Raw genomic sequence first — 25,547 nt, forward strand, 5'->3', positions numbered from 1 at the left:
CTGAAAGAGGGATGAAGGAACATGGGGGGGGGGAAGGGGGTGAAAGAGGGGGGGTGAAGGGGTGAAGGGGAGGGGGGTAAAAGTCTAACACAGTTGGCGGCCTGATATCTTTAAAACGGCCTCAAATAAAAGCCTCTAATAGAAGATGACAGGATTGAGGAGGCTCATCTCTGGAGAATCACATGTGTTCTGTTGGGGGGGGGCTAAGGGGGGGGGGGGGGCAGAAAAAGAAAGGAACACGAGATGTGCAGAGAAATGAAAGAACAGATCATTCACAGCAGCAGAATCCAGACACACCGATGGTTGTGATGAGCAGTCAGCCGGCAGCACCGGACATTCCGGAGGAGGAGGTGGAGGAGGAGGAGGAGGTGAAGGAGGTGAAGGAGGTGGAGGTGGAGGAGGAGGAGGTGAAGGAGGTGGAGGAGGTGGAGGTGGAGGAGGAGGAGGTGGAGGAGGAGGAGGTGGAGGAGGTGGAGGTGGAGGTGGAGGAGGAGGAGGTGGAGGAGGAGGAGGAGGTGAAGGAGGTGGAGGAGGTGGAGGTGGAGGAGGAGGAGGTGAAGGAGGTGGAGGAGGTGGAGGTGGAGGAGGAGGAGGTGGAGGAGGAGGAGGAGGAGGTGGAGGAGGTGGAGGTGGAGGAGGAGGAGGAGGAGCAGGAGGAGGAGGTGGAAGGAAGAAGGAAGAAGGAAAGGAAACCAAATATTAACCCAAAAAAACACACCAAAAAAAAAAAAAAAAGAGGAGAAAAGAGTCAGAAGTTGCGCGCGCTGCTCACTGTTCTCCTTTTCCCTAAAATTCCGGTCCCCGGTTCCCACGCGCGGTCCCGAGACCTTTCTCCGGCGTCTGAGGGGCTCCGCTGCGGGGGCTCGCGGGCAGCGGGGCGGACGGCGCGCCGCGCAGAGAGGGGCGCATCCGGGCGGAGAGGCCGAGCATCACCGCTCACAGCCGGGCGCAGCGACGACGGGACCCGGGAGGCACGGAGCCTCTTCCGCCAGCATCCACACGGTGCTCCGGTGGAATCACGGCACACCGGAGCTGCGCGAGCGCGCGCTCACACACACGCTGCCGCCGGCTGTCATCACAGGAAAACCCTCACAGAGCATCAAATGCTCTTCTTCCTTTCCTTGTGCGCGCGTGCGCGTGCGTGTTGGAGAGGCTGTCAGGCGTGGGGGGTCATGTGCGCCCCCCCCCAAAGTATGTGAATAAGATTTCAAGTCAAGCAACACATCCTCCTCCCTTTCCTCCGGTTCCTCCCTTTCCTCCGGTTCCTCCGGTTCCTCCGGTTCCTCGGTTTCTTCTTCTTCCAGAGCTGAGATAGAAGTGAAGAGAGGAGGGGGGGGGGGGGTGATGGTTAGAAGCAGCGGATGAAAAAAAATCGACACAACCAGATAGAGAGGGAGGGAGGGAGAGAGAGAGAGGGAGAGAGAGAGGGAGAGAGACATCAGTGAGCAGCAGCCTCACTTCCCGCAGAAACAAATGTTTACATTGTTCTAAATCTCAAGATTTCGTTGCTGAACTTTTGTAATTTCTCATCATGATTTCTTGATTTCTTGCAGGAAAACTTAGTTTTTAAACCCGGAGACGACTCAAAGTGTTAATGAGGAGGAATGCATCAGCAAGATATGAAAAACGTATTACATCCGTTATTTAAGATACAGACAGACCAGAACAACATCTAATACTATATATATATTCATAAATAACTAAATATGTATTCACAAGAGGTGACATATAAAATAATGTTATTAACTCCTAAAACCCTGAAAGTCCTTCACAACAAGGAGCCGGACGTCGTTGCGTCATGAAGGAGCCGTCTGGTGATCAATAGGCCACCAGGGGTCTGACCTCTGACCTCTAAGACGAGGAGCAACCAGGAGCCACGTTACCATCATCAGCTGCTGCATATTCACCGACCTTTGATGTGTGTTTAAATGTTCTGGGCTGGGGTGTGTGTGTGTGTGGGGGGGGGGGGGGGGTGAAGCACCTGAAGAAGAGCCTGAATGCCTGAACGGTTCAGGAGGCTCAGAGATCTGTAACCCTGTCACATGATGTATTTACACACACACACACACACACACACACACACACACACACACACACACACACACACACACACACACACACACACACACACACACACACACACAGTGTGGTAGTGTTGGTTCTGGAGCCCCCTGTGGTCTAAAGTGGTAGTGTTGGTTCTGGTGCCCCCTGTGGACTAAAGTGGTAGTGTTGGTTCTGGCGCCCCCTGTGGACTAAAGTGGTAGTGTTGGTTCTGACGCCCCCTGTGGACTAAAGTGGTAGTGTTGGTTCTGCTGCCCCCTGTGGACTAAAGTGGTAGTGTTGGTTCTGGCGCCCTCTGTGGACTAAAGTGGTAGTGTTGGTTCTGGCGCCCCCTGTGGACTAAAGTGGTAGTGTTGGTTCTGGCGCCCCCTGTGGACTAAAGTGGTAGTGTTGGTTCTGGAGCCCCCTGTGGACTAAAGTGGTAGTGTTGGTTCTGGCGCCCTCTGTGGACTAAAGTGGTAGTGTTGGTTCTGCCCCCTGTGGACTAAAGTGGTAGTGTTGGTTCTGCCCCCTGTGGACTAAAGTGGTAGTGTTGGTTCTGGCGCCCCCTGTGGACTAAAGTGGTAGTCTTGGTTCTGGAGCCCCCTGTGGACTAAAGTGGTAGTGTTGGTTCTGGAGCCCCCTGTGGACTAAAGTGGTAGTGTTGGTTCTGGAGCCCCCTGTGGACTAAAGTGGTAGTGTTGGTTCTGGAGCCCCCTGTGGTTCATATATATATATAAATAATTCTGAAAGTCTACAAAGACAAAAAGACATGAAAGAGATCTCAGAAGAAAAGAGAGGAAGCTGCAGAAAGAGAGAGGGATAGAAAGCAGAGCGATGGAGTTAGGAGGAGAAGACAGAGAGGACAGTCTGCAATGTTGCCCTCCCTCCTCCTTTGAGGGTCTAGAGGACATGTTTAGCATTCCAGTCTCCTCTTCCTCCTCCTCCTCTCCATCAAATACATCTCCACTGGAATGGTCCTCAAAAGTGCATTTTATCCTGTTTTCTCCACTTGAAGGACTTTTAAGATGGCACTGAGAGGACACTTCATCCTGTTTTCTCCATTTGAGGACACTTCATCCTGTTTTCTCCATTTGAGGACACTTCATCCTGTTTTCTCTATGAGAGGACACTTCATCCTGTGTTCTCCATTAGAGGACACTTCATCCTGTTTTCTACATTAGAAGACACTTCATCCTGTTTTCTCCATTAGAGGACACTTCATCCTGTTTTCTCCATTAGAGGACACTTCATCCTGTGTTCTCCATTAGAGGACACTTCATCCTGTTTTCTCCATTAGAGGACACTTCATCCTGTGTTCTCCATTAGAGGACACTTCATCCTGTTTTCTCCATTAGAGGACACTTCATCCTGTGTTCTCCATTAGAGGACACTTCATCCTGTTTTCTCCATTTGAGGACACTTCATCCTGTGTTCTCCATTAGAAAACACTTCATCCTGTTTTCTCTATGAGAGGACACTTCATCCTGTTTTCTCCATTAGAAAACACTTCATCCTGTTTTCTCTATGAGAGGACACTTCATCCTGTGTTCTCCATTAGAAGACACTTCATCCTGTGTTCTCCATTAGAGGACACTTCATCCTGTTTTCTCTATGAGAGGACACTTCATCCTGTTTTCTCCATTAGAGGACACTTCATCCTGTGTTCTCCATTAGAGGACACTTCATCCTGTTTTCTCTATGAGAGGACACTTCATCCTGTTTTCTCCATTAGAGGACACTTCATCCTGTGTTCTCCATTAGAGGACACTTCATCCTGTGTTCTCCATTAGAGGACACTTCATCCTGTTTTCTCCATTAGAGGACACTTCATCCTGTTTTCTCCATTAGAGGACACTTCATCCTGTTTTCTCTATGAGAGGACACTTCATCCTGTTTTCTCCATTAGAGGACACGTCATCCTGTTTTCTCTATGAGAGGACACTTCATCCTGTTTTCTCCATTAGAGGACACTTCATCCTGTGTTCTCCATTAGAGGACACTTCATCCTGTTTTCTCCATTAGAGGACACTTCCTCCTGTTTTCTCCATTAGAGGACACTTCATCCTGTGTTCTCCATTAGAGGACACTTCATCCTGTTTTCTCCATTAGAGGACACTTCATCCTGTGTTCTCCATTAGAGGACACTTCATCCTGTGTTCTCCATTAGAGGACACTTCATCCTGTTTTCTCTATGAGAGGACACTTCATCCTGTGTTCTCCATTAGAGGACACTTCATCCTGTTTTCTCCATTATAGGACACTTCATCCTGTTTTCTCTATGAGAGGACACTTCATCCTGTGTTCTCCATTAGAGGACACTTCATCCTGTTTTCTCTATGAGAGGACACTTCATCCTGTGTTCTCCATTAGAGGACACTTCATCCTGTTTTCTCCATTATAGGACACTTCATCCTGTGTTCTCCATTAGAGGACACTTCATCCTGTGTTCTCCATTAGAGGACACTTCATCCTGTTTTCTCCATTAGAGGACACTTCATCCTGTTTTCTCCATTAGAGGACACTTCATCCTGTTTTCTCTATGAGAGGACACTTCATCCTGTGTTGTCCATTAGAGGACACTTCATCCTGTTTTCTCCATTAGAGGACACTTCATCCTGTTTTCTCCATTAGAGGACACTTCATCCTGTTTTCTCTATGAGAGGACACTTCATCCTGTTTTCTCCATTAGAGGACACTTCATCCTGTTTTCTCTATGAGAGGACATTTCATCCTGTTTTCTCCATTAGAGGACACTTCATCCTGTTTTCTCCATTAGAGGACACTTCATCCTGTGTTCTCCATTAGAGGACACTTCATCCTGTTTTCTCCATTAGAGGACACTTCATCCTGTTTTCTCCATTAGAGGACACTTCATCCTGTGTTCTCCATTAGAGGACACTTCATCCTGTTTTCTCCATTAGAGGACACTTCATCCTGTTTTCTCCATTAGAGGACACGTCATCCTGTTTTCTCCATTATAGGACACTTCATCCTGTTTTCTCCATTATAGGACACTTCATCCTGTTTTCTCTATGAGAGGACACTTCATCCTGTTTTCTCCATTAGAGGACACTTCATCCTGTTTTCTCCATTAGAGGACACTTCATCCTGTTTTCTCCATTAGAGGACACTTCATCCTGTTTTCTCCATTAGAGGACACATCATCCTGTTTTCTCTATGAGAGGACACTTCATCCTGTTTTCTCCATTAGAGGACACTTCATCCTGTTTTCTCCATTAGAGGACACTTCATCCTGTGTTCTCCATTAGAGGACACTTCATCCTGTTTTCTCCATTAGAGGACACTTCATCCTGTTTTCTCCATTAGAGGACACTTCATCCTGTGTTCTCCATTAGAGGACACTTCATCCTGTTTTCCATTAGAGGACACTTCATCCTGTTTTCTCCATTAGAGGACACTTCATCCTGTGTTCTCCATTAGAGGACACTTCATCCTGTTTTCTCCATTAGAGGACACTTCATCCTGTGTTCTCCATTAGAGGACACTTCATCCTGTGTTCTCCATTAGAGGACACTTCATCCTGTTTTCTCCATTAGAGGACACTTCATCCTGTTTTCTCCATTAGAGGACACTTCATCCTGTTTTCTCTATGAGAGGACACTTCATCCTGTTTTCTCTATGAGAGGACACTTCATCCTGTTTTCTCCATTAGAGGACACTTCATCCTGTTTTCTCCATTAGAGGACACTTCATCCTGTTTTCTCCATTAGAGGACACTTCATCCTGTTTTCTCTATGAGAGGACACTTCATCCTGTTTTCTCCATTAGAGGACACTTCATCCTGTTTTCTCTATGAGAGGACACTTCATCCTGTTTTCTCCATTAGAGGACACTTCATCCTGTTTTCTACATTAGAGGACACTTCATCCTGTGTTCTCCATTAGAGGACACTTCATCCTGTTTTCTCCATTAGAGGACACTTCATCCTGTTTTCTCCATTATAGGACACTTCATCCTGTTTTCTCCATTAGAGGACACTTCATCCTGTTTTCTCCATTAGAGGACACTTCATCCTGTTTTCTCCATTATAGGACACTTCATCCTGTGTTCTCCATTAGAGGACACTTCATCCTGTTTTCTACATTAGAGGACACTTCATCCTGTGTTCTCCATTAGAGGACACTTCATCCTGTTTTCTCCATTAGAGGACACTTCATCCTGTTTTCTTCATTAGAGGACACTTCATCCTGTTTTCTCCATTAGAGGACACTTCATCCTGTGTTCTCCATTAGAGGACACTTCATCCTGTTTTCTCCATTAGAGGACACGTCATCCTGTTTTCTCTATGAGAGGACACTTCATCCTGTTTTCTCCATTAGAGGACACGTCATCCTGTTTTCTCTATGAGAGGACACTTCATCCTGTTTTCTCCATTAGAGGACACTTCATCCTGTGTTCTCCATTAGAGGACACTTCATCCTGTTTTCTCTATGAGAGGACACTTCATCCTGTTTTCTCCATTAGAGGACACGTCATCCTGTTTTCTCTATGAGAGGACACTTCATCCTGTTTTCTCCATTAGAGGACACTTCATCCTGTGTTCTCCATTAGAGGACACTTCATCCTGTTTTCTGCATTAGAGGACACGTCATCCTGTTTTCTCTATGAGAGGACACTTCATCCTGTTTTCTCCATTAGAGGACACGTCATCCTGTTTTCTCTATGAGAGGACACTTCATCCTGTTTTCTCCATTAGAGGACACTTCATCCTGTGTTCTCCATTAGAGGACACTTCATCCTGTTTTCTACATTAGAGGACACTTCATCCAGGACACTTCATCCTGTGTTCTCCATTAGAGGACACTTCATCCTGTTTTCTCCATTAGAGGACACGTCATCCTGTTTTCTCTATGAGAGGACACTTCATCCTGTTTTCTCCATTAGAGGACACTTCATCCTGTTTTCTCTATGAGAGGACACTTCATCCTGTTTTCTCCATTAGAGGACACTTCATCCTGTTTTCTCCATTAGAGGACACTTCATCCTGTGTTCTCCATTAGAGGACACGTTATCATGTTTTCTCCACTATAAAAGGTCACTCCATCAATTTAAAGGGCCAGTGCGGCCCGATTAGGATGCAGAGGAGTAAGGCTATGCTGCAAATTGAAAACATATTGATCCTCCTCGTGATTAGGGGATAGACAGAGGGAGAGAAGTAAGAAGATGGAGAGAGAGAGAGAGAGAGGGATGGAGAAAATGAGGTTAACATCAGAGAGGGCAACTCAGTTGCCCAACGCCAGCAGCAACTTGTGAGTCTGTTGTGTGTTTTTTGTTTGAAGGCAACGGGGTCAGGGCAACAGTTGTGTGAGAGGACGACGCACAACACGCACAGATGTGCTGACTGCACTGTTTCCATGGGAACAAGCCCCCCCCCCCTCCTGCACTAATACGTCTCTCTGCGTCTTTATGTGTGTGTCTGTGCATCTGTGGCTACAGCTCAATCTCTCCTGTCCTGAGTGCACGAGTCACTGTGTGTATGTGTGTGTGTTTGTGTGCGTGTATCTGTGTGTGTGTGTGAGATACTTGTCTCGTTCTTTAATCAAGGCTGAGGCTGAAGAGAGGAGAGAGTGAGGGAGGTGGTGTATGTTATCAAACAGAGTGGCTTTCTGTCTTGTGCGCACACAAGCACACACACACACTCTCACACACAAACACACACACACACACACTCTCACACATACACACACAAAAACACACGCACACACATAGACACAAAAACCCTGTTGTTATGGACAGATGTATTGTGTGTGTGTGTGTGTGTGTGTGTTGTCGCTACCAGAGCTGATCTTAAAGCACATTCTTGCCTTGTCTTCTGAACAAAAGCTGCCATCATGTGGTTATCCACTGCTCCTGCAGTGTGTGTGCGTGTGTGTGTGTGTGTGTGTGTGTGTGTGTCTGTGTCTGTGTGCACATGGCCACACGTATTCTGTTTCTGCCCATTGAGTGAGAGCAGCTGTTTCAACGGGTGAAGTTAAACTTATTCGATGGTGTTGATACTTTCCTCGACAATTAAAAGATGGAAATAAATGAAGCCCTCTCATCAGCGGGTTGATGTGCTGTCAGATCAATACATCTGATAGCCTACAGGCTCCATGACTAATGCAGTCGTTGTGATTTATTGCTCACCATTAAACGGAACAAGACGTTCTGATTAACAAGATCCATTTGATTATTTATTCATTAAATAATCTATTTGACTTATTTATTTTTTCATTAATGGAGACTTGGGATAAAGAAGATAACACTAAGAGGTTTCGGTTTTACAGTTTCTTGCTCAAGACGAATGATGGCAACAAGATTATCAATACAAAAAAATGTATGGAGAAAAACGGTATTTATTAAGCTATTATTTCTCTATTGTTATTGTCATTTTCATTATTATTAATATTATATTTGTGTGATTGTTTTAATACCATATTATTGTTTTTATTTTTGTTATTGTAATACTATTGTTTTTTATTATTATGCATATTTTATAATAATTACTATTATTATTATCGCGCTGGTGGATGCATCATACAGTTACTTTCCAACAGCCATAAAACATCAGTACGAAGAGGATGGCTGACTTTACGACAGTTTCCAAAATACACCGCCGTCTCGCTTTACGGCCCGGGGAGTCACTCGCTAAGCAGCGCCAGCTAGCTGTCAGAAGGTAAAGCGCAGACACCTCCCTCCGACTCGCGTCCCGCGTCTCCGCCGCTGCTCTCCGCGGACATTTAAGCCTCTGCTGGTCCGTTCGGCTCTCCTCACGAAGACACAAAATACTTTTTATAACAACAAAACGACGATACTGCCTGGCGTTCGTTAGCATGCTACTAGCAGCTACAGCTAGCTGGTTAAACCACTTCCGGTGTTTCGACAGTTTGTTTACTCGTTACGACATCAGTTAAATGAAAGAAGAAGAAGTGAGAGTGACGTCATGCAGATACACAAAGTACTTTGTATTAGTTACCTCACGAGTTAAATGAGAGAAGAAGGAGTGAGGGTGACGTCATGCAGACATTACTGTCTGTACTGTAACGCAGTACTCGTGACATACTCCACGTGTTCGTTCCACGTTAATACCGTGAGGATATTTAATTTCTTCAATTAATTAAGTACTCTTATTTGAGTGTAGTTTTTAATGTACTTGTCCTTCACGTGAGTAGTTATGCTTCTTTAAACTCTGCTTTATACTCGATATTAAGTACTTTTTGCTACACTGCATTTATTTGATAACAGACTTATTTTTCAAAATAAAAAAGTGTGTATATATATACACACATGCACACACTTTTTTATTTTGAAAAATAAGTTTCTGTATTTGTCAAATAAATGCATAAATATATATTATATATATATTATATATATTTAGCTGCTACTAATTCAAAGGTCCTGCATCTATTCAATTTACTTCCATTTATTTTGTACAGCCCAACAAGACAACTTACAAATGATCTATTAAATCTTTACACGTATGACATCGTCTGACCTTTGACCCTAACATCAGAACAGGAACCACTATAACAGCAATATATATAGATATAGATATATCTATATCTATATCTATATATAGATATATATATATACTATATAATGTGTATTTGTTCCCCAGACGGCTCCTGGCTGTGTTTATGCTCCCGCTGCTGAGGGCTGTTGGATCGAGGACGTTGTCCATGGCGTCCATGGCGTCCGAGACGTACGCGTCGGGGACGCACTCCGCCGCCTTCGTCACCTGTCCCAACGCCAGCGTGGCCAAAGAGCTGGCCAGGTGAGGACGTGAACCCTCACTTCCTGTTGGAGTGGATGTAATGTCAGGTTGTTGACCTCGTGGCGTCTCCGTCCCTCAGGGCGATCGTGGAGAGGAAGCTCGCCGCCTGCGTCAACATCATCCCGGCCATCACGTCCGTGTGAGTTATTCAATACAATATTATACTTTAAAATACAATATTACACATTATAATACAATATTATACTTTAAAATACAATAGTATACATTATAATACAATATTATTCATTATAATACAACATTAAAATACAATATTATACATTAAAAAACAATATTTTACATTAAAATACAATATTATACATTATAATACAATATTATACATTAAAAAACAATATTTTACATTAAAATACAACATTAAAATACAATATTATACATTATAATACAATATTATACATTAAAAAACAATATTTTACATTAAAATACAATATTATACATATAATACTATATTATACATTATTATACAATATTATACATTAAAAAACAATATTATACAAGGCTTATGGTATTTATAGCTTCCTTTCTGTCCCTCCAGCTATGAGTGGCAGGGGAAGATCGCAGAGGACAGTGAAGTTCTGCTGGTGAGTCTTTAACCTCCAAACACTCGACCTCTGCTACTCTATCAACACCGTCATTATTACTTCATCATGGACAACTTCTGTAGAGTTGTTGCTGTTTTCAGTACGTTCTGTAATTTGTTCATACAAATAAATGTTCAAGAAACGGTGACCTGAAGCCCCCAACAAGGAAGAGAGAGAAGCTTATGGAGCTCCTTGAATTATGACAGAAACGGACAAATTCAAATGTACACAGAGCGTTCCTCACGTTGAGTTTCCTTCATCCTGTCACGTGGATCAATTAACTTATTGACAGATGTGCATTTCTGTCAACGCAACGTTGGATGTGAGAAAAGCAACAAAAGATGATTACTTGTGTTGTAAATCTGTCTTTAAAATCAAAGCTCGGCACCAGACTTCAGATATTTATGATCAGGACCGTTTCATGGACTTCATTCCACGGAAAGAGAGCGTGTGTATAAATTAGGGCTGTGAAACGATTAAAAATTTTAATCAGGTTAATCACAGGTTTCTGTGGATTAATCATGATTAATCACATATATACATTTACAGGGCTCTCAAGACAGGCAAGAGCTCCGAGAAGAGTTGTTGACAGGGGTTTCAGCGTGAGAAATACGATGTGTGGCGGGAGTGCGTGAGTTAAGACCGTAATGCGTGAGTCTCACGCTCAATGCGTGACACTTGAGAGCCCTGCATTGCTCACCAGTGCGCGCGCCGGCATCCGAGCTCTGCGGCGCGCGAGACGGAGATCGGAGTCGTGTTAACGCGACACTAGAGACAGAATGACATGCTGCTGGAGAGACGACCAACAACAGACGGATTGGAAGCACATTCTGCGCATGCGTTAAATGCGTTTTTAAAAAAAAACTAGTTAAACCTGTAATTTAATTAACTGAATTAATGCGTTATTTTTCACAGCACTAGTATAAATATATAATTATATATATATATACATTTATAATATATATTGTACATATATATATATACTATATATTATTTTATATATGTATATATATATAAAATATAATATTTTCTACATAATATATATAGATGGATGGATAGTAATGTTACGCTCCTGAGTGAAGTGTGTGTGTGATGTTTTCTCCCGTCCAGATGATTAAAACCAGAAGCTCAAAGGTTCCCGCTCTGGCCGAATATGTCCGGTAGGTTCGTTTATTAATAAAAAATAAAAATCAGTCACGTGACCATCGCCTCGTGCCTCACTGTTCCCGCTCTGTGCGCCTCCTCTCCAGCTCCCACCACCCCTACGAGGTGGCCGAGGTCATCAGCCTGCCCATCGAGCAGGGCAACCCGCCCTACCTCAAGTGGATCGGGGAAGTCGTCCCCGAGTAGCGACTTGAAGGCACGGAACAATCTGGGAGCTTCTCACTCACCGAGACAGAAATATGTGCCTCGTGTGAATAAGTGACTTTTGTTTCTGAAGATTTAAAACTGATGGGTGTTGTTAGGTTGTGAATGTTCTTCCCCTCTAGAGGGCGGCAGAATAAACCTCTTCACAATAAAGTGGAGCGCTTCTTCTTTTCTTCTTCGTGAGCTTGCGGGCTGCAGGAGAGTGGAGGTACATCCCGTCTCCGTGCACACGCGTTGTGGTTCAATGTGACTCTGATCTGAGAGATGAAATACAGAATCTACAAGAAACCAAACAACCACAACTTCTATTTCATCCATCGTATCAACAAGACTCTTAAACGTAGTTTTGTTCCTTCGTAATTTAAGACGGTTTAAAAAATATATATCGGAACATGGTTATTCTGTTTCCTCACGAGCATCTTTGAAAAAATCAGCAAACAGACTTCTTTTTACTATAAACACAGTTTACATTCGAGGGCTGTTTCCTAAAAAGTCATAAATAAATACATATATTTATATATATATACACATATATATATGTGTATATATTAAAATAAGCTCTTTGATGTTGCAGATCACGTGGCTGAAGCCCTCACCACCCACACTGCAATAGGTCAATCGAAGACCTTGGTGCCGTTTAAAATAGAAAAACTACAATTACAATAGCTGCACTCTTTACTTCACAATCTGTAATCCTACATGCTCGCGTTCATATACACTGGCAAAAAAACAATATTGTCTATTACATCAAAAATAAATACATGACATAAAATCTAAATATAAAGACCAAGTGGGGACCTAAACGTTGTTACACATTGACCAAACGGGGACCTAAACGTTGTTACACATTGACCATGTGGGGACCTAAACGTTGTTACACATTGACCATGTGGGGACCTAAATGTTGTTACACATTGACCGTGTGGGGACCTAAATGTTGTTACACATTGACCATGTGGGGACCTAAACGTTGTTACACATTGACCATGTGGGGACCTAAACGTTGTTACACATTGACCATGTGGGGACCTAAACGTTGTTACACATTGACCATGTGGGGACCTAAACGTTGTTACACATTGACCATGTGGGGACCTAAACGTTGTTACACATTGACCATGTGGGGACCTAAACGTTGTTACACATTGACCAAACGGGGACCTAAACGTTGTTACACATTGACCATGTGGGGACCTAAACGTTGTTACACATTGACCATGTGGGGACCTAAATGTTGTTACACATTGACCATGTGGGGACCTAAACGTTGTTACACATTGACCATGTGGGGACCTAAACGTTGTTACACATTGACCAAACGGGGACCTAAACGTTGTTACACATTGACCATGTGGGGACCTAAATGTTGTTACACATTGACCATGTGGGGACCTAAATGTTGTTACACATTGACCATGTGGGGACCTAAACGTTGTTACACATTGACCATGTGGGGACCTAAACGTTGTTACACATTGACCATGTGGGGACCTAAACGTTGTTACACATTGACCATGTGGGGACCTAAACGTTGTTACACATTGACCAAACGGGGACCTAAACATTGTTACACATTGACCATGTGGGGACCTCAATACCAACGGGGGACATTTTGGAAGTGCCCTGTTGTTCCGGCTTTGAATACCTTTTAAAACACCTCTGGTGAACATTATATTGTCATTATACCACAGTGGGGACTTAAAGGTGTATGAGTGTTGATGTCCATGCTCAGCACTGCCCCTACTGGCTGCAGCAGAGATTTTAACATCTCACTCACACCTTTTTTAACACTCCTCTATTGTGTGAATGGATTATAGCCCCAAGCCTGTTTTTCCTACTGTATATGGAATAATAAATACGCTACTTATTGGAGAAACCAGTCTTTAAAAAAAATGTTGCTTCATTATGTGAATCATGTACTCTCAACTTTAGTCTATATCTTAAGTTCCAAACAAAAACAACAACAAACTGAAATTGTGAGTCATCTTCATTTTATTTAAAACTAACAACATTGTACAATAAGTCATATTGATTATCAGTTATCAACAATATTGTTCAAAAAGAATAGCAGACTGTTAAATTGGGTGCTTTTTTGTTATTCAATAGAATGACTAAAATAATTAGCAAAATCTGTTGAATTTACATGTTAAAATCTATAGATGTGTTTTTATATATTTTTATTATGTTTTACGGTTTGACAGCAAGAATGTATAAACTAACAGTTATAACTCAGACATTTTGTTTGTCAGGGATTTACTAACATTTAACCAATAGTTTAGGTTTCAATTGCAAATTTAGAGTAACTCAACAATTTTTTAATGCATGTGACAGACAGAACATTTCACATTATATCACACCGTACTCATCCCAGCTTGGTACCTGCAGCATTCATAGTGTGTTTAATCCAATCCTTATACACCTTCTCACAGATGTTCATGAATACATCTGCTTGAGTACAGGCAATCTTACCACCCATTACATGGACACCGATGAGCTTGCCATTGAACACCACTCCTCCACCAGAGTCCCCCTGGGAGAGAGATGGACAGATCGTAATTTATTTATGTCATTTATTGAAAAACTCATTTATAATGAATCATAATGATGTGCAGAAAAGATATCAAGTTAAAAGCAACTCACTGGACACGTATCCACTCCAGGACTTTGGTAACACAACTGTTTTTGATAGCTTACGGGCGGGTAGACATTTGGGAAGTTCATCAAATGATTTGTGCGAGTGTTACAGTTGACAACGTTGAGTTTTGCACATTGGAGTGTTTTTGATTCACCATTTACTATATGAGAATAGAAAAAAAGTATTTCTATATTACAAGAACAACAACTTTCATCATCATCTACTTAACGTGTTCACAGGAAATGTTTCCGCCAACAAACAAACAAAACTCTTCATCCCAATTTGTTGTAGACATGCATAGTGGTTGGTACCAGTGGGTCCACCAGGTTGTCTTCTTCCACATGATGACATCATCTTCTAGCTTTACCACTGAGATGCAACGTAATGTGGACCAGAACACACAATGACCCTACAGGTCTCAGAGGGTCTATATCAATGTGTCAGCACTGTAAACAAAGGTCATGAACATATTGTTAAAATAAACACGATTCACCTTTTACATTACGCGGGCCTGGCTTTGTGGCTGCATGACCTGCCATCTGAACTTCATCCCCCCTGAAATACAAACAAAGAGAAAGAGTTTCCCTTAGACTCTCATGAGTTGAGCTTTGAGACTTATACAAGTGTAAAGATCCAGACTCACACTTTGAGAGGAGTGTTGCATTTAGAAAGGGCTATGGAGGGGTACTGGATATTGGTGGGGTTATAGATCTTCAGCAGCATGAGGTCATGTCTCCGTTGCTGGAAGTCCAAGCAAGATATCCAATAAGGTGTGACGGCCACTGGTGTTCTTTTTGTTGGATTCACATTCACCACGGCATACCTAGAAAGAAGTAAAGATTGAAGAGGAACATCACTGAATTATCATAAACACACCATCCGTTAACATTATAGTTCAGTAATCACTGAGAAATGCTGTCTTCACTGTGGGAAAGCTTTCGTTTCCTATCAAAGCGTCCCTGGCGGCTGCTTCAGGTCCGAATAGAAGAGAGACCCGGAGTCATCTCGGGACCTGAGCGCTGGAACACATGTTGCTCTTTGCTGCTACGTTGCCAGCAGCAGGCGACTTCAACAGAATGGTTTCCTTCGTCCCCCAGACCGGCTCAGCCCTCCACTGGACCTGGATGTCAGTTCCTAAAAGAACATTTCAGTATGAACGTCAGCCTTTCTTACAGTGTTGGCTCCCAGCAGTGAGCTGCAGTCAGGACCCAGTTGGAGCCGATCAGAGAGCCGCCGCAGACAAATCCATCCGGATCAGACCGTCTCAGTTGCACGTGGTACTGACGCTCGCTGGGGGAACAATCTGCACCTCCGATGATCCTCTTCTGCAGATCCACCACCGAGCCCGCCGCGACACCTGGAACACAGAGTCCTCCCCCGGTTGACCCTCAGAGAACAACTGTAGGAACGTGTGAAGACAAAGGCTGGACTTCCTGTGGAAGACTCCCAGACTCTGAGGAACAAAAGCAGCCAGGAGGAGATCACTCACCGGCCAGCAGCAGCAGGAGGAGACCCATCATGGCACCCATCTCCTTCAATGACTTCTCCCGGTGGAGCACGATGCGTTCCCTCGGTCCCGTTGGCCCTCCAGCCACCAATCACAGCGTGAAGGGTCATCAACACAAGCCCATTGGCTCCTGAGGTCCCACCCGATGCACATGAACCATCACGTATGGAGTTAAAGGAACCAAGAGGAGAACAACATGACTCCACGGTGTGGTCACAAGAGGAACTCCGAGGTGTTTATCATGAAGAAATGAGTTCATGTTGAATGACAGGAATTCATCTCAAGTAATGAAGGTAACATGTTACTGTACCTTTAATAAAGTCTGTGACGATGCTCAATGTGAGTGTATAGTAGTAGTAGTGGTATTGTAGTAGTAAGAGTTGTAGTAGTAGTAGTATTAGTCGTTGTATAGTAGTAATTCTAGTTGTATAGTAGTAGTTTTGTATTAGTAGTAGTAGTTTTGTAGTCGTAATAGTAGTAGTTTTGTAGTGATAGTAGTAGTACATAATGAACATATAATGAACATTATCAACATAGTGATCATATACTGATCCTATATTGATCCTATAGTGATCATATGATGAGAAACTTCAGCCTTCGAGGCTTCAAACTCTCCGTTCTCACCAGTTCTGCACGTCTCCATGACAAGTCGCTCAGTCAGCTCATACGTGATCTTTATCGTTGTTGCTCTGGAAAGCAGAACGTTGATAAGCAGGCTTTCACAACCGGGCGATGTGGACACTGACACATCTGTCACCTCATCCTGAGCTGCAGATCAAGAGAAGAGCGTGCTCCTCTTCCTCACGCTTCACAGGAGGATGAACACACTGTCCGTTTATTATTCCTTCTTTTGTTTTTAATATTTCATTTTTTAACCCATATGTAGTCAGTATACATTATAATATCATAGGACATGGTCAGTGTACATTATAATATCATAGGACATGGTCAGTGTACATTATAATATCATAGTACAGGGATTCCCAAAGTGTGGTGGGCGCACCCCTGGGGGTGCGCGAGCTGCCTCTAGGGGGTGCGCGAGAGGAAAAATGTAATGGTGGTCTAATGGTGTAATAATTAATATTAAACATTCTCAGGGCTCTCAAGTGTCATTTCGGTCTTAACCAGTGGCGTCCCTAGGCTAAAAAACCCGGGCTAAACCCCCCCCCCCCCCCCCCCGTCAACAACTCTTGCATTCTGTTGCGTTGTTTTTTTAAGGTGTGGGGGATTGGGGGTGCGTGAACCCGGTCGGGATGTAAAAGGGGGTGCGTGGTCTAAAGAGTTTGGGAACCCCTGTCATAGTACATGGTCAGTGTACATTATATCATAGTACATGGTCAGTGTACATTATAATATCATAGTACATGGTCAGTATACATTATAATATCATAGTACATGGTCAGTATACATTATAATATCATAGTACATGGTCAGTGTACATTATAATATCATAGTACATGGTCAGTATACATTAAAATATCATAGTACATGGTCAGTATACATTATAAAACCACATCACATTCATATAACTTGTGTTTGATCCTTTATCTTGACTTCCAGATTCAGTTTCCACAGCAGAAGTGTAGAAAGAGAAGTGGTGAGAGAGAAGAGAGTCACACTCATGTTTCGCCTGCCTCCTATGTGACCCCACACATTGAAATGGTAGTGTATACATATATATATTTATACACTACCATTTAAATGTTTGGGGTCATGAAGAAATGTTCTTATTTTTAAAAGCATTTTTTTTAATGAAGATAATATGAAATGAATCAACTCTCTCCATAGTTAATGTGTACATGACTATTCTCTGGTGTTAATGAAGTCTCTACAGAGGTGTGTAGAGTCCCATCTTCTGTGTTCTAATGTTACATTGTGTTATTGCCTTAGAAGACAAGCGGAGGGGTATAAAACACTTGAAAACCCTTTTTATGTGAGCGCAGCTGAAAACAGTTAACTGCTGAGAGAAGCTCTAAAACTGGCCTTCCTTTGAGCCACAAGAAGAACTACATTAATATTTACTATAAACATCATTACATCATTATTTATAACCTCCTCAATATGTTATATTCATTTGATCAATAAAAGTGAGAGTTTTCATGGGAAACACCAAATTGTCTGTGTGACCCCAAACTTTTGAATGGTAGTGTGTGTGTGTATATATATATCTATATAGATAGATATATACACGCTCACACACACTCCATCCCTGTGTTTCGCCAAAGTGGGAAATAAGATTTTCAGAATTTTTTTTCTTAACATTTTTTATTTTATTTTATTGTATCACAAGAAATAATAATAATACGTTTGTTCATAACTTTTATTCAGATACATTGTTCAGCTCGCCGCTCGTCAAACAAACTGCACTCTGGTGTTTTCATCGTTGTTTGTCACCCTCAAAAAAACATTTTAATACAAGTCCAAATATGATCATTACAGACGTGCTCGCCGTCGCCCCCTGGTGGCCAGTGAGGGAATGAACTAAAGCTAGTGTTCCACATTTAGGGATTTATTCCATTGGATTTGTGAAATGAACTTTATGAATCAGTCATGCTGCACAGAAACGTTTCATCAGAACTGAAAAAGCTATATTTATGTTTAACTGGTGGATTTATTATTCATAGTTTTCTGTTAGAAACATAAACAGAACTTTAAAATCTTCTTTTCAACCTCGTCGTCTGAACTCTGGGGTCTTCTTCCTGCTCTGCAACGACACGGAAGAACACACACACACACACACACACATTAAAGTTACATTAAAGTTACGGGGTCACAGCCTCACAGGGTAACAGCCTCATAGGGTCACAGGGTCACACGGTCACAGCCTCACGGGGTCACAGCCTCACAGGGTCACGAGGTCACAAGGGCACAGCCTCACGGGGTCACAGCCTCACAGGGTCACGAGGTCACAAGGGCACAGCCTCACGGGGTCACATCATCGGAGGTCTCACCGCTTCAGAGCAGCGAGCACGGCTTCTTCTTGACCTTGGTGGGCTGAGGGCAGAGCACGGCCCGGATGGCCTCGTCGAACACCGTCTTCAGGCCGCGCTGCGTCAGCGCCGAGCACTCCAGGTACTTCACCGAGTCTGTAGAGGTCACAGAGGTCAAGGGGGCGGAGCCAGCTGCACAGGACATCCCATAGTCACGACTAAAGGCTCCTGGAACACCGACAGTCTGCCGGGGTGGTCGATATGCAAATTCACCTCCCCGCCCCTAAAGCAGCCATCATGCCATGCGGTTCTGAAGAAGAACCCGGAGCCCACTCACCGATCTCCTTGGCCAGCGCCAGGCCCTGGGGGTAGGTGATGGGGGCCAGCTTCTTCTCCTTCAGCTTCTCGATGGCCTCCTTCTCGTCCCGCAAGTCCAGCTTGGTGCCCACGAGGATGATGGGGGTGGAGGGGCAGTGGTGGCGGACCTCCGGGTACCACTGGACCGAGGGGACAGGGCAAAGAGCCAATGAGGAGGGGGCAGGCGGTCACAGAGAGAAGAGGGGGCGGAGCCACCTCCCATCTCTCTGGTTGGTCGAGAAGAGGCAGCAGCCCTTTACTCATGAAACGAAAGAGACGAGCGGACCCACCTTGGCTCTGACGTTCTCGTAGGACGCCGGGCTCACGAGGGAGAAGCAGATCAGGAAGACGTCCTGCAGGAGAGACAGATACGACTACATGGGACCACGTGGGACTACATGGGACTACATGGGACCACATGGGACTACATGGGACCACGTGGGACTACATGGGACCACATGGCACCACATGGGACCACGTGGGACTACATGGGACCACATGGGACTACATGGGACCACGTGGGACTACATGGGACTACATGGGACCACATGGGACCACATGGGACCACATGGGACTACATGGGACTACATGGGACCACATGGGACCACATGGGACCACATGGGACTACATGGGACCACATGGCACCACATGGGACCACATGGGACTACATGGGACCACATGGGACTACATGGGACCACATGGGACCACATGGGACCACATGGGACCACATGGGACCACATGGGACCACATGGGACCACATGGGACCACATGGGACCACATGGGACTACATGGGACCACATGGGACTACATGGGACCACATGGGACCACATGGGACCACATGGGACCACATGGGACCACATGGGACCACATGGGACCACATGGGACCACATGGGACCACATGGGACCACCTGGGACCACATGGGGCCACCTGGGACCACATGAGACACCTGGGGCCACATGGGACCACATGGGACCACCTGGGACCACATGGGACCACATGGGACCACATGGGACCACATGGGACCACATGGGACTACATGGGACCACATGGGACCACATGGGACCACGTGGGACCACATGGGACCACATGGGACCACATGGGACCACATGGGACCACATGGGACCACATGGGACTACGTGGGACCACGTGGGACCACATGGGACACATGGGACCACGTGGGACCACATGGGACCACGTGGGACTACATGGGACCACATGGGACCACATGGGACCACATGGGACCACATGGCACCATATGGGACCACGTGGGACCACATGGGACCACATGGGACCACATGGGACTACATGGGACCACATGGGACCACATGGGACCACGTGGGACCACATGGGACCACATGGGACTACATGGGACCACATGGGACCACCTGGGACCACATGGGACCACATGGGACCACATGGGACCACATGGGACCACATGGGACCACATGGGACCACATGGGACCACATGGGACCACGTGGGACCACATGGGACCACATGGGACTACATGGGACCACATGGGACCACATGGGACCACATGGGACCACATGGGACCACGTGGGACACATGGACCACATGGGACCACCTGGGGCCACCTGGGACCACCTGGGACCACCTGGGGCCACATGGGACCACATGGGACCACCTGGGGCCACATGGGACCACCTGGGACCACATGGGACCACCTGGGACCACATGGGACCACCTGGGACCACATGGGACCACCTGGGACCACATGGGACCACATGGGACCACATGGGACCACATGGGACCACATGGGACCACATGGGACCACATGGGACCACGTGGGACCACATGGGACCACATGGGACCACATGGGACCACGTGGGACCACATGGGACCACGTGGGACTACATGGGACCACATGGCACCACATGGGACTACATGGGACCACATGGGACCACGTGGGACCACATGGGACCACATGGGACCACATGGGACCACATGGGACCACATGGGACCACATGGGACTACGTGGGACCACATGGGACCACGTGGGACCACATGGCACCACATGGCACCACGTGGGACTACATGGGACCACGTGGGACCATGTGGGACTACATGGCACCACATGGCACCACATGGGACTACATGGGACCACATGGGACTACATGGCACCACATGGCACCACATGGCACCACATGGGACCACATGGGACCACATGGGACCACATGGCACCACATGGGACCACATGGGACCACATGGCACCACATGGGACCACATGGGACCACATGGGACTACATGGCACCACATGGCACCACATGGCACCACATGGGACTACATGGCACCACATGGCACCACATGGCACCACATGGGACCACATGGGACTACATGGCACCACATGGCACCACATGGGACTACATGGCACCACATGGGACTACGTGGGACCACGTGGGACCACATGGGACCACCAGGACTGCTGCAGGTGTTTAAAGTTTACGGTAATAATAATTCGGACTTCTGGTAATATTATTTCCGTGTGAGTCGTGTTTAGCATCAGTCGACCTTTAAGATTCAGTTGACCCACAAACACGAGCTGCATTCTCTCTCCTGACCACCAGGGGGCGACTGTGTGTGTTTGTCTGTGTCTATGTGCGTGTTTGTGTGGATGTGTGTTTTGGGTGTGTGTCTCTGTGTGTGTGTGTGTGTACCGTCTGTGGGTAGGACAGGGGGCGGAGCCTGTCGTAGTCCTCCTGTCCCGCCGTGTCCCAGAGTCCCAGGTTCACCGGCTTGCTGTCCACCATCACGTTGGCCGAGTAGTTATCGAAGCTGATCACAGATCAATAACAGTGAACAGTGAGCGTGACACGGTGAGTTTAAGGGTTTATTAAGAAGAGGAAAGAGGACAGGCGAACAGAAATAATGTCACAAACATTGTTGAACACATGTTTGTCTGTGTTGACACGATCAGCAGGTCATCAACACAGGTCCTCTTAAACACGCTCTGCAGGACCTGTGTGAGCAGCGCTGCCCCCGGTGGCCACGGCAGAGCACTGCAGCCTCCGCTGGTGAGTTCATCTCAATAAAACTACATTGAACACTCCTTCACTTCCCTCTGAACTGTCCGCACACTTCCTGTTGTGCCTCGTGACCATACTGCATAGGTGTGTGTGTAGGTGTGTGTTTGTGTGTGTCTGTGTGTGTGTCCGTGTAGGTGTGTGTGTGTGCGTGGAGGTGTGTACTCACACAGTAGGGATGTACTCTCCAGGGAAAGCGTTGGTTGTGTAGCTGATGAGGAGACATGTTTTACCCACCGCTCTGAAAGACACACACACACACCATGAGAACACACTCATCTTCACAGAGAACCATGTTTAATATAGAACTATATTTAAGATAGAACTATATTTAATATAGAACATGAGAAAACAGTTCTACGATTTCTCTTTTTTTTAAGGGTTTCGAGGCTTCAGGGTTTTGTCTGAATTTGGAAGTTTGAGTCAAAAGGAAGTGAGAGAAGTTATGACTGGAAACAGGAAACAGAGACTCTAAATGCAGTTGTGTGTCGGCTGCACACTCACACATACACACAAACCACACACACACTCACACAAATGCACACACAGATACACACACACTCACACATAAACACAAACACACAAAGATACACACACAGATACACACGCACACAAACAAACACACATAGAGAGACACACACACAGAGCTACACACAGATACAAACACAGAGATATACACACACACTCACACAGAGATATACACACACACTCACACAGATATACACAAACACACACACACATTTAATGTGTGTGTGTGTTAACCTTTTATTCCCTCCTTCTCTTTCTCTCTTGTGGGCTCCATCTTTGTTCACGCCAGTAAACCGTCACATCTACTTCCTCTCTTCCCATTGGCCCAACCAGCTGTCCATCAAACAGGCCGACGCCTTCAAGAGGCCGAAAGCTCTGTGTGCACTTCCCCTCAAACCTGAGCCCAACTCTCTCTCTCTGTCAAAATAAGCTTTACATGTTAGTTTACATGTTAGTTTACATGTTAGTTTACATGTTATTTTACATGTTATTTTACATGTTATTTTATATGTTAGTTTACATGTTATTTTACATGTTAGTTTACATGTTAGTTTACATGTTAGTTTACGCTCTGGGGTTTAGGTTTAGTTGGACTGAGAGCTCGTGGTGATCTGGAGGTTCTGAAGACTCGGACAGGAAGTTGAACCTGTGAGTGTTTCTCTGTCTTGTTGGTTTTCTTGCAGCAACAGCTTCTGCACTTCCGCCCCCCCCCCCATACAGCCATCTTGCCTCCCCCTTCCTCCCTCCCTCCCCCCCTGACAGCCTCTTGCACCCCCCGACAGCCTCTTGCCCTCCTCCCCCTGACAGTCTCTTGCCCTCCCGCCTGACAGCCTCTTGCCCTCCCCTGACAGCCTCTTGCCCCTCCCCTGACAGCCTCTTGCCTCCTCCCCTGACAGCCTCTTGCCCTCCCCCTGACAGTCTCTTGCCCCTCCCCCGACAGCCTCTTGCCCCTCCCGCCTGACAGTCTCTTGCCCCTCCCCCCTGACAGCCTCTTGCCCCTCCTCCCCCCCTGACAGTCTCTTGCCCCTCCCCTGACAGCCTCTTGCCCCTCCCGCCTGACAGTCTCTTGCCCCTCCCCCCTGACAGCCTCTTGCCTCCTCCCCCTGACAGTCTCTTGCCCTCCCCTGACAGCCTCTTGCCCTCCCCTGACAGCCTCTTGCCCTCCTCCCCCCCTGACAGTCTCTTGCCTCCCCTGACAGCCTCTTGCCCCTCCCCTGACAGCCTCTTGCCCTCCCCTGACAGCCTCTTGCCCCTCCCACCTGACAGCCTCTTGCCCCTCCCACCTGACAGCCTCTTGACCCTCCCCCCTGACAGCCTCTTGCCCCTCCCACCTGACAGCCTCTTGCCCTCCCCTGACAGCCTCTTGCCTCCTCCCCTGACAGCCTCTTGCCCTCCCCTGACAGCCTCTTTCCCCCTCCCCCTGACAGCCTCTTGCCCCTCCCCCGACAGCCTCTTGCCCCTCCTCCCCCCCTGACAGCCTCTTGCCCCTCCCCCCTGACAGCCTCTTGCCCCTCCCACCTGACAGCCCCTTGCCCCTCCCCCCTGACAGCCTCTTGCCCCTCCCCTGACAGCCTCTTGCCCCTCCTCCCCCCCTGACAGTCTCTTGCCCTCCCCTGACAGCCTCTTGCCCCTCCCACCTGACAGCCTCTTGACCCCCCCCCCTGGCAGCCTCTTGCCTCCCCTGACAGCCTCTTGCCCTCCCACCTGACAACCTCTTGCCCCTCCCCCGACAGCCTCTTGCCCCTCCTCCCCCTGACAGTCTCTTGCCCCTCCCCCCTGACAGCCTCTTGCCCTCCTCCCCTGACAGTCTCTTGCCCCTCCCCCCTGACAGCCTCTTGCCCCTCCCCCCCCCGACACACCTTCCAGCTGCTCTGATGTGGCAGAGACACTTTGTCCAAACTTGTTCACAGAGCGTCGACGTCTTCACACGCTGCATTCTTTACTCACTTCAAACTTTAAACTTTAAACCTTAAACTTATAGTTGTTTTCAAAAGGTTAAACTCTTTTCTCATCCGCTTATTAGTATTTTTCTAAAACTCTCTTTCCTCCGACTCTTTCCATCTGCAGCTTCGTGTCTGCTGCAACAACCACGAGACCCTCCGCCCCTCTCCTGCCGAGGGCCGGCTGCTGTGGCCGGGGAACCCCGAGGAACCATGAGGAACCCATTGGATATTACATCATCAATACTCCCCCCCCCCCAGACCCTGAGGCTCAGCCTCATCACAGCTCACAGGTAGAACAGTGTAAAGGTAAACAATGATAACAATAATAACAACAACAATAACAATAACAGCATGAAGGCGTACCCATCTCCCACCACCACACACTTGATCGCCTGCATCTTCTCCGCTCGCCGTCGTCTGCTGTCTGACGCTCAGAGAGCGGCGAGCAGCGACAGGAAAGAGTTGCACACCTCCTCCCCCTCCTCCTCCTCCTCCTCCTCCTCCTCCGTTCTCTCTCTTCTTCTTCTTTTTCTTCCTCTAAACTGGTGCAAGCGGAACGAAGAATCGTAAAAGTGTTGCGTGACGTCGAAAAAGAATCACTAAATAAGAAACCATAAAACAGGATTTATGTAACGCTTCCTCTTACCGCACACACACACACACATGAGCACACACACACACACACACACATGAGCACACACACACTCATGAGCACAAACAAACACTCTCATGAGCACACACACACACACACACACATAAGCACACAAAGACACTCACACACACTCCCATCCCTGCAGTGTCCCTTTCTCACCACTAGATGTCCCTT

General features: G+C 46.3%; 4 protein-coding genes across 6 annotated transcripts in view; 1 reads left to right on the forward strand and 3 right to left on the reverse strand.

Annotated features, from left to right (window-relative positions):
• LOC130190251 (voltage-dependent calcium channel gamma-2 subunit-like) overlaps window positions 1–1,211 on the reverse strand; it is a gene marked incomplete at its 3' end in the record, with an annotated part of 33,378 nt that extends 32,167 nt beyond the window's left edge. Inside the window, exon 1 of the mRNA XM_056409570.1 lies at window positions 773–1,211. The remainder of the gene's footprint in view (window positions 1–772) is intronic.
• Window positions 1,212–8,726: 7,515 nt separating this feature from the next.
• LOC130190157 (protein CutA homolog) lies at window positions 8,727–11,934 on the forward strand. The gene is made up of 6 exons (XM_056409430.1): window positions 8,727–8,797; window positions 9,662–9,817; window positions 9,897–9,956; window positions 10,368–10,413; window positions 11,524–11,573; window positions 11,664–11,934. Exons 2-6 carry the CDS (start codon window positions 9,681–9,683, stop codon window positions 11,761–11,763), a joined length of 393 nt encoding a protein of 130 aa, XP_056265405.1. The 5' UTR covers window positions 8,727–8,797; window positions 9,662–9,680; the 3' UTR covers window positions 11,764–11,934.
• Window positions 11,935–14,143: 2,209 nt separating this feature from the next.
• Window positions 14,144–15,945, reverse strand: LOC130189723 (kallikrein-8-like). The gene is made up of 6 exons (XM_056408654.1): window positions 15,906–15,945; window positions 15,590–15,773; window positions 15,060–15,239; window positions 14,910–14,971; window positions 14,422–14,576; window positions 14,144–14,311 (listed from the first exon to the last, which is right to left on the reverse strand). The coding sequence occupies exons 1-6, from the start codon at window positions 15,943–15,945 to the stop codon at window positions 14,144–14,146; spliced, it is 789 nt and encodes a 262-aa protein (XP_056264629.1).
• A 2,280-nt stretch (window positions 15,946–18,225) lies between these two features.
• On the reverse strand, window positions 18,226–25,204 carry rac2 (Rac family small GTPase 2). Of its 3 annotated transcripts, none has more exons than XM_056409065.1 (7): window positions 25,085–25,204; window positions 22,420–22,491; window positions 21,885–22,002; window positions 19,501–19,563; window positions 19,191–19,350; window positions 18,875–19,009; window positions 18,226–18,622 (listed from the first exon to the last, which is right to left on the reverse strand). In XM_056409065.1, the coding sequence occupies exons 1-6, from the start codon at window positions 25,117–25,119 to the stop codon at window positions 18,879–18,881; spliced, it is 579 nt and encodes a 192-aa protein (XP_056265040.1). In that variant the 5' UTR covers window positions 25,120–25,204; the 3' UTR covers window positions 18,226–18,622; window positions 18,875–18,878. The 3 variants fall into 3 exon arrangements, with proteins under 3 accessions (XP_056265040.1, XP_056265039.1, XP_056265041.1); XM_056409064.1 differs by having other exon boundaries at window positions 18,226–18,627; XM_056409066.1 differs by lacking the exon at window positions 25,085–25,204 and adding an exon at window positions 23,013–23,226 and having other exon boundaries at window positions 18,226–18,627.
• Between the last annotated feature and the right edge of the window lie 343 nt (window positions 25,205–25,547).

This window comes from Pseudoliparis swirei, chromosome 24 (genome assembly GCF_029220125.1).
Source record: "Pseudoliparis swirei isolate HS2019 ecotype Mariana Trench chromosome 24, NWPU_hadal_v1, whole genome shotgun sequence".
Lineage (NCBI taxonomy): Eukaryota > Metazoa > Chordata > Actinopteri > Perciformes > Liparidae > Pseudoliparis > Pseudoliparis swirei.